The sequence below is a fragment of the Anguilla anguilla genome, chromosome 12, assembly GCF_013347855.1.
Source record: "Anguilla anguilla isolate fAngAng1 chromosome 12, fAngAng1.pri, whole genome shotgun sequence".
Taxonomy (NCBI): Eukaryota; Metazoa; Chordata; class Actinopteri; order Anguilliformes; family Anguillidae; genus Anguilla; species Anguilla anguilla.
In genome coordinates this window covers 16,103,041-16,111,741 of record NC_049212.1, presented here as the reverse complement: position 1 = coordinate 16,111,741, position 8,701 = coordinate 16,103,041, and the positions used below count along the sequence as shown (strand labels likewise).

At 50.5% G+C, this 8,701-nt stretch overlaps 1 protein-coding gene across 3 annotated transcripts in view; it reads left to right on the top strand.

Annotated features, from left to right (window-relative positions):
- Positions 1-200: 200 nt before the first annotated feature.
- LOC118209436 (histone-lysine N-methyltransferase 2A-like) overlaps positions 201-8,701 on the top strand; it is a 29,103-nt gene continuing 20,602 nt past the window's right edge. For 2 of the 3 annotated variants that reach the window (XM_035384743.1, XM_035384742.1), the window contains exons 1-8: positions 202-737; positions 3,597-3,669; positions 3,875-6,675; positions 6,987-7,152; positions 7,386-7,611; positions 7,696-7,760; positions 7,854-8,231; positions 8,577-8,650. In XM_035384743.1, the coding sequence (XP_035240634.1) occupies positions 492-737; positions 3,597-3,669; positions 3,875-6,675; positions 6,987-7,152; positions 7,386-7,611; positions 7,696-7,760; positions 7,854-8,231; positions 8,577-8,650 (4,029 nt within the window). In that variant the 5' untranslated portion in view covers positions 202-491. Of the gene's footprint in view, positions 738-3,596; positions 3,670-3,874; positions 6,676-6,986; positions 7,153-7,385; positions 7,612-7,695; positions 7,761-7,853; positions 8,232-8,576; positions 8,651-8,701 lie in introns of all 3 variants that reach the window. The other variant, XM_035384744.1, reaches the window with a different exon arrangement.

Below are 8,701 nucleotides of genomic sequence, written 5' to 3'. Positions count from 1 at the left end.
TCGGACAGCAGCTTTTTATCAAATGACTTCAGGAACTAAATACAATGGAAATGCAATTTTAGGCATAGTTAATTCCATTGTTTATGCGGAGAAATGTGAATGCAAAAACCAAGCAAAACTGTTCACTTGTTTTGCACGGCAAGGCTTCTTGGACTGAACTGGCAAACAAACATTAAGACCCACATGGACCAGTCAGCCACGTGCTGACATCCCTTGAAACTAGAGAGGAAGGAAGAACGTACCCAGAATAAGTGGAATCATAGCTTTGGTCCGGAGAACAACCCAGCAAACTGTTTAAGAAAGAAATAAAACTCGCTGTATTTGAATGATGTAAAAACGCACAGTTTTGGCAAGTATTGCCCCTAGGTATACCCCGTAACATGGATGCGTCATACCTTAGTCATGTTAGTATGATGGTTGTTTGTTGAAAATACAGGATTCGGGCTGCGTCCACACTACCCCGATCTTGGGGCAAGCAGTTAGACTGTAAAATGGCGCACAGCTGTCGGTGGCGATTCCCTGCTCGGCCCGGTGGAAATAGCATCTCGGGCAGCTGGAGGAGAGCGGGACGGGTCCGGGTCACTGCTGCTCTACGAACTGTTACTGATACTCATCCGAACACGAATGGGCTTGGGTTGGGCTTTGATGCTGCGCTGCAAGTCTCTGCTGCTATCGGCAACAACCTGCAGAAATTTCGGGCTATTTTAGGGGAGACGAGTGGCTCAAGCAGTGGGGAGGTAAGAACTGGTAGTTGAGAGAGAACATCTCTGATTATCCAGCACTGAGAGTTCGACATGGGGCTTCGCTTGTTAATATCTGCAGTGATGCTGAAATCAAGAATTTGATGTGCTAGAGATAACTAACATGCGAACTAGCTAACTTTATTGCCATAGCGTATTGGCTAGCTGAAGTTAGCTACATCTGTACCGTTTTCTTTTATCTCAATCATTGGCACTTGGCTACATTACTTACTTATTTAATCACACAATTAGTTAGGTACGTTAGATTTCATATTATTTCAGATCGGTTTGTTTGTTAGTTTTCTTATCGAGGTTAGATTTTTTAATACGAAATCGTTAAATCTTCCAAGCTATTTTGATGGGAACCAGATGAACTGTAAGCCAGTTGTTGATGATGTGCTGTAAATGTTTAAGTTATCCATCCCTGGGCGCTTATGGTAATTAACGAGAAAACTGAACCGTAGCTGGTCAGGTAAGATAGTTAGCTAACTTTGTTCTTAACACTTGCAGCTTTCTAGTTGTCATTAGACTAGCTAGCTAATACGCTATTGTCGCAGCTTTACCGGGGTTTTATTACCTGTATGTAAAAAGTAACAAATACATATTAGCTTGCAAGCTGACCAACTCAATATGAACGGAGACTAAACACAACTTCTTCCTCGCCTGCAAACTAAGTGGGTGGATAACGTATATAACCAGCCTTAGCTATGTTCTTTGTATAGTCGCTGTGTGAGGTCCTTACTGCATTGGGACGGAAGCACTCAAAAACAAAACACGTCAACTTGGATTTTGTAGCTTGTGGACACCGAGGCTTATGAATCACGATCCTAGTACAGAGTATGCTTTAATAAATTGTGCTTTAGAGGTTACGCATGCACACAAAGTGCTAACTGATAATTGTTTGAACTGCTTACTAGTATGCTGAAAACAACAGCTATGAAATCATGGGGTGTTTGTGCAAGTCTATTCTGTACATTTGGAGCGCATTCTATGAAAATATAATTTTTCTTCCAAGCGTCTTTTTGCCTTCAAGTAATTTTGATTACCCTTAGTAAAATACGTTATTTTTGACTGTTTTGTAGCCTCTAATTTTACGGAGCAAATGGCATTATGTAGTAAAGATCATACGTAAAACACCAACACCCCTCGTTCCAGAGGCACGCCTACTTCCATCTTTCACTACTACTACGGCTACCAGCTAATGCTGATGCATAGCAAAATGGGAGGTGGACATGTTTTTTCACAATGACAAAGGTAGTGCGTAGTACGAACGCTAATTTAGAAATGTGGTTATCTATGTCGAATTAGGTAAATAACGATTCGAAAAAACGACAGACCCACACTCAAAACAGGAAAACAGTTAACATTCGCTAAAAATACACCTGCTTGAGACCAAAATACAAAAGCCACGCGCTCCTTGACAGACCCTGACTGCAGGGGGGTGTGTTATTGTAACTCGCGATGCCTCTCCCCTTTCACCAACTGCACGTGATTACGAGACATTGGACTGAGAACGTGCTGCAGTTTTCCCGTTATTTTCAGTTTAATAAAACTGGTAGTGATACTAACGGTGATGCTATTTTGTTTATATATGTATTTTAGTTTGAGAAGTTTGAAGCTTGTATTTAAACTAAAAATATGTTGTAATCCCCGTAAGTTTTCATTATTACGCGAGATACTCAAACTAGGCGGGGCTGCTTGTGTTCACTCACACTTACACACGTACACGTGCAAGCATCACTGCCGATTTTGAGTATACGAGCCATGCAGCCATTCTGTTGTCGATGAATCGCATGGAAGCCCATAACAAGGTTTTTCTCTGTTCTTCATAGTTTTCCTTTTTTATTCTAATATGGTAGAAGTAGGCTGAAAAGAATAAAGCACACCGCGAAATGCATAAAACAGGTCTCCATTCTGATTCCTATACCGACGCCTCAGTCCTATACAGTTAAAATAAAAGGCCTTTGATGTAACAAAATTAGGTTTATGATCTCAGTGTTTAGGCTACTTCACGTGAGCTGAGCAATCGAGTAGATCTTTATCCACATTCTATCATCTCGTATTTGTAGTGCTAGGAGCATTCATCACTGCAGTGGTACTGCTATCTTGTCTTTCAGGTCAATGAAAGGACCTTGTTTGACCACAAGGGTGCATGCATAATATCTGATTCCTCATTCCTGCCTTTCTGTTGCAAGACAAAATATGAAGAAACATATGCTGTTATTAAAATAGGATGTGAAACTGATTCTGTCACATTTAGTCTTCAGTTTCCTTCAGATCTGTAAGGAATCTGCCACACATAAAGCATCAGTAGCATCTGCATTATGAAACAGTTTTGTGCAGAAGTTGACTGATCCCATTATGCCTGAGAAAAAATGGAGCTAGATTTAGAAAAGGAATACTTTGCCTCAAGTTTTTAACAAAGTGTTTATCAGAAGATAGTCAGGTGGTAGCAGGTGTTAGCAGTGTTTTCGTAGGGTCCAGACAGCGTGTAGTCATAACAGGAAGCTTTGTGTCTACTTTTTACTCTGCTTTCATGGTGGCTCAGCAGGGGATGTTTGGGAGAGGCTTGGGTGCCAGTGTAGCATGACTGTTAGAGAACTGGGCTGGTATCTCGAACGTCATCGGTGTGATTCCCAGGTGGGGCACTGCAGTTGTACTCTTGAGCGAAAGTACTTGACCCAGATTGGTCTTTCAGCTCTCGGTGCTCTGGGCAGTAGCTCTCCTCTTGAGGGATACAGCTGCTGCCTAAGACCAGGAACGGTGGCTACTGTGGGCTCTTTGAATGCTGCTGGCACTATCAGTGACAGGTGTGCAGACTGCTGAGATTACAGTTGTTTTGTTTCCTTCCTTTAGGAAGAGGAATTTTGTGGATTTGGCACGATCGATGAACACAGAAGAAAAGAGAGCTCACTGAGACCTCCTGCAGGTGTGATATTACCAACATATCAAGCGCTCACGAGTGTAAATTTACACAGTGAATCTAAAATGGAATGAATTTAAGAACTTCAGTTCTGCTTTGCAGCTAACTATTTAAAATGATCAAAATCAAAGTATTCATATTACAAATGCAATTGCAATATTCTTGCTCTTCCTTCTTACTTATTAAATAATTATTTTGTCTTTTGTAACAGACAAGACCCCCCTTGAGAAAAAGCCCAGAGGGCGGCCCCGTCGGTCCCCGGTGGTTCCTCAGCTCACTTCTCATGAAAAGCCCCAGGAAAGCTACCGGCCACAAGAGAGGCCCTCAGGGAAGGCGAATAGGTCCCCAGAAAGGCCCCTGGTTTCCAGAGAAAAGAGGAGAGGCCGACCCCCTAGGTCTGCCCAGAGGGGTGATGCAGGTGCAGGGGAGCACCAAGGTGGGGGGCAGCAGGCCAGCAGGGGGTGGGTTTGTGGCCAAAATGTGTCTGAGGGTGAGAGGGAGAGGCAGTGGGGCGCTCCCAGGGATCGGCGTTTCCACAGGACCAAAGTGAAGCTCAAGTCCAGCCTCAGGGTGGTTGGGAGGAAGGGCGTGGCCATTCCCGTGGCGCCGCGGCGAAAACGGGGGCGGCCCCCCTCCGCAGAACGCCTCAGAGCGGGGGCCCCCACTCCCTCAGGCCACCAGGGTCCCCACGTGGAAGTAGGTCCCAAACAAAAGACCCCTGGGGATTTAGACCCTCGTACTCCTCAGCATTTAAAACTCAGGACAACACAGACTACTGACGCCACCGCAGACCCCTCCTCCAACAGGTCCCCAGCGCCCGCCACACTGAGGAGGGTGCTGGGGGTCCGGCAGAGCCCGCGTCTGCTAAAACCGCCGCGCATAGTTCCGCCTTCCCGGCGCAGCGATGCTGCCATCGCCAAGCAGCTGCTGCAGCGTGCCAAAAAGGGGGTGGCAGTGAGGGGGTGTCCGGGCGGGGCCGGCCGGGACAGGGCCATGAGGAGGAGGTGGACACAGCTGAAGAATATTCGGCAGTTCCGCATGCCTGTGGTCAGCACCATCTCCATGCGCGTCATTAAGACCCCAAAGCGCTTCATTGAGGATGAGAGCGGTTTCCGGGTTCCACCACCCCATGCCAAGATGGCCCGTCTGGATGCCGCCCCCTCTGCCTCCCTGCCTACCGCCCCTGCCTCTGCCATCACTGCGGCCCCTGCTCCTGCTGGGACTGTAGTCTCCATCGTCTCCCTGGCCCCACCCCTCACTGGCCCCGAGTTCGGCAGTACGGTTTCCCAGCATTCCTCCCGCTCCAGCAGCCCCAGCCTCGACTCCTCCAGCGAGGCCCAGTCCCCACCCCCCCCAGTGCATCCCCCGCCCCCAAGCTCCGAGCGAGGGCGGATGGTGACGTTTGGGCGGGGCAGGAGGGGGAGGAGGAAATGCCTCATCAGTCCAGCCACGGGCCTCCTGCGCTCTTCCTCATCCCAGCAGGCCTCCCCCGCAGCCTCGTCATCCTCCCTGCCCCCTCTCCCCCTCCTTGCGCCGCCCCACCCCCTGCAGTCCTCGTCCCCCACCTCTGCTGTTGGGGAACATCACCCCCACCACCACCCTGCCTGGGTCATGCCCCACCCCATGGCCTCCTTCCTGCCTCCCCCGCCCGTGCTCTCGCCCCTGCAGGACCAGCAGCGTTCCATCCTGCGCCAACCCACCTTCCGCTGGTCCTCTGCCCTCGCCTCACGCCAGTGCTTCTCCTCCGCCAAGTACGCCAAGGAGGGGCTTATCCGCAAGCCGGTGTTCGACAACTTCCAGCCTCCTCCGCTCACCGCTCGAGACGTTGGACTGCTGCCCCCGTGCGCCGGCGTGGGGGTGGGAGCACCCTTCGCCGCTCCGAGCAGGGGCACCGCGATAGGGGGGTTCTTCCCACCATTGCCCGCCCACCACCACCTACAACCCTCCTCCCGCTTTGGGGTCCCGCTTCACAAGCTCCGCCCCCCACTCCACAAGCTCCGCCCCCTCCTCCGAGCCCCCCGTTTCACTCCCAGCGAGGCGCACTCCCGCATCTTTGAGTCCGTCACCATCCCAAAGCCCAGGTCAGCCTCGCTGTCCGAGCTGCGCGCCCCATCTCTTATTGGCCAAGGAGTGCGCCGCAGGAGGAGGGGTCAGCCCCGGTCTCCCTCACATTCCATGACAACCCGGAGCAGCCAATCAGGTGCACAGGCGGGAAAAGGCCCCTTGCAACAAGGAAGCTCTGTTGCCAGCCCCCTCCTCACATGTGCCTTAACCTCTGCATCTTTCAGCACCTTTACAGCACAACCCACCAGCCTGCCAGCTGAGCCCACGATCCACAGGCCCTCTTCCACATCATCTTCCTCTTCGCTCCTCATGTTTGCATCCAGCCTTCAGCTGGCTGGCCGAGGGCCAGGGATGGGAGGGAAGGAGAAGGTGTCCTCATTGCCCCAGGAAAACCTTACCAAGGAGAAAGACACAGAGGAGCGAAATGAAGAAGAGAACAAAAGGGAGGTAGAGAAAGAGTGCGAGAGGAGAGGGATGGCTGTTGCTGCAGGGGGCATTTCGGGGGTGGTACCCTGTCCTCTCGTTGCAGGGGGGAATGCCACCGAGGATCCTCCTCTGTGTTCCACCCCCAAAAATGGTTCTGTCGACACCGCAGAAGACCCGCCCACCATGGGGCCTGGACACAGGGCATTCCCCGAAACTTCTCCTGCTTGCCCCACACTCAGGGTGCAGTTGTCCAAAAATGACACGGCTGCAGACGGGGCTGAGGAGGAAGAGGAGAAGGTGGTAGAAGAAGAGGAGGGGGAGGAGGAGGAAGCAGAAGAGGAGGAGGATAAAGAAGAGAGTGTGAATCCCCCGTCCCAGCAGCCCCCCGCCCCTTCTCTTGACCCTGCTCTGGCTCCTGAGGGCAGGCAGCAGGTTGCAGGGATGCTGAAGAAGGGCAAAGCTCAGCCCTGTAAAATGGAGAAGAGCAGGCCTCTGAAGTCTACAGAGCCACCTAAAGCACAGGTGAGCGGACTGGTGAGGCATTGAGTGTGTTGGAGGGTTGTTGGTACTCCGTTTACATCTTGCCAAATGGCAGCCCCTAGCCATGTGTAATAAAATGAGTTCTCCTATATTGATTTATTGTTGACCATGTTTTTTTGACTGTGTGTTTTTGATCGTAATAACTTTGGGTATTGTTGACTGTGCATTGTTGACTTTGTGGTGTGGATTGTGTAATGCACATTCCACATATTCCATATGTTCTTGACCTGTGCCATGCTACTGGTTGCTGTGTGTATGTTGTTGACTTTGTGTGATGTCGATTGTGTGAGCAGGACTTTTCAGACACCCCAGGCCGGGGGCCACGCATTAAGCACGTGTGTCGCCGTGCCGCTGTGGCGCTGGGCCGAAACCGCGCTGTTTTCCCCGACGACCTGCCCACCCTGAGTGCCTTGCCCTGGGAGGAGAGGGAGAACATCCTGTCTTCCATGGGGAACGATGGTGAGAACCCTGCACTTTCCTCGTCTGGCCCGCGTCCTTCCTGCATTATCCTCCAAATTCATTTTTGTCCAACCTACACTCCAAGGGTAGTAATGATATTTTTGAAAATATTTTCACTGCAACATGTTTTTGTCATGCAAGACACGTGTTATGTTAAAAATAAGGGTACTGCTCCCCTTGCTCAGGCCTGTTCTCTCTCTATTTTCACGTTCCTCCCCCTCTATTTTTCGTAGATAAATCCTCGGTGGCGGGCTCAGAAGAGGCGGAGCGTCCCGTCCCTCCCGTGAGGCCAGCCATGAGGCCCAGGGTGGTGCCCGACTCCCCGGCGCGGGCGGGACGGCGCTCGCGCCGCTGCGGGCAGTGCGCCGGCTGCCAGGTCCCGGATGACTGTGGCGTCTGCGCAAACTGCCTGGACAAGCCCAAATTCGGGGGGCGCAACATTAAGAAGCAGTGCTGCAAGTGAGTCCCACGCGCAACGACCGCGCTCGTCATCAAAAACGCGCTTGACATGGTGTGAGTACGTATATGTCTTCTGTCTCACAGAGAGAGGAAATGCCAGAATCTCCAGTGGATGCCTGCGAAGATGTTCCTCCAGAAACCAGGGAAAGGTGAATGATTTGTTTCCATATTCCAATAGGAAGCACTGCCTGCAGGGGAGGATGTATTTGCTAATTTGTTCTTTCTGTTTAATTTTTTTGCAGTCAAGAAAGATAAAAAAGAGAAGCAGATGTTTGAGAGAAAGGACTGCCGTCAACCTGTGAAGACTCCCCCTTCAGAGGGCAATCCCAAACCAGTCCCACTCACTTTAAAGGAGGAGCCTGCTCACAGTGAAACTCCTCCCCTAAAACTCAGCGAGGAGCAACAACCACAACAGCCCCCCTCCACCCCCAACCCAGCTGCAGCTCCCGAGACTAAGCAACGTTCACCCCCCCTCCAGCAGGCTCCCCCACCTCAGTCCCAGCTACCCCCCCAGCCAAATCAGACGCCTCCACAGAAAGGAAGTGTCACCAGCCCTTCTCCCACAGAACCCAAAGAAAAGCCCCAGCAGTCAAACATGGGCCCGCCCCCAACTGAATCAGGTCAGAGTTCACAGTGCTCAGTGTGTGTGAGACACATATAGTCCTGGTGTAACTTTGCTTGGCCTTAACTCTCAGACACACTCTGGACTGCACACTGTTATGTCTGTCTGTGCTACATTCACATTGTAGTGTTTTGGTTCAGGCTGTGTGAGTGATGAAAACATTGATACATTTGCTTTAGCCAGTTAAACTGGAGGTTTGAGTTTGATGGAGGTGTTTCTTGTCAAAAGTTTATACTTGGTGTCAAAAAATAATCTGGTATTACACCATTTTGCTAGTGAGCAAGAGCCGGTGTAATGTCAATCTTGCCTTTGAAATTGATGCTTATTTATCACATTCTTTCAGCTTCCGAAGTAAAGCTGATGAGAAAACTGACTCCTGGATTTCCTCTCCCTGATAAAAACAAAGCAAAAGAGAAGGTACATGTCCCAACATGAACTCCCCAGCTATCTGTTTCCAACCCATACAAG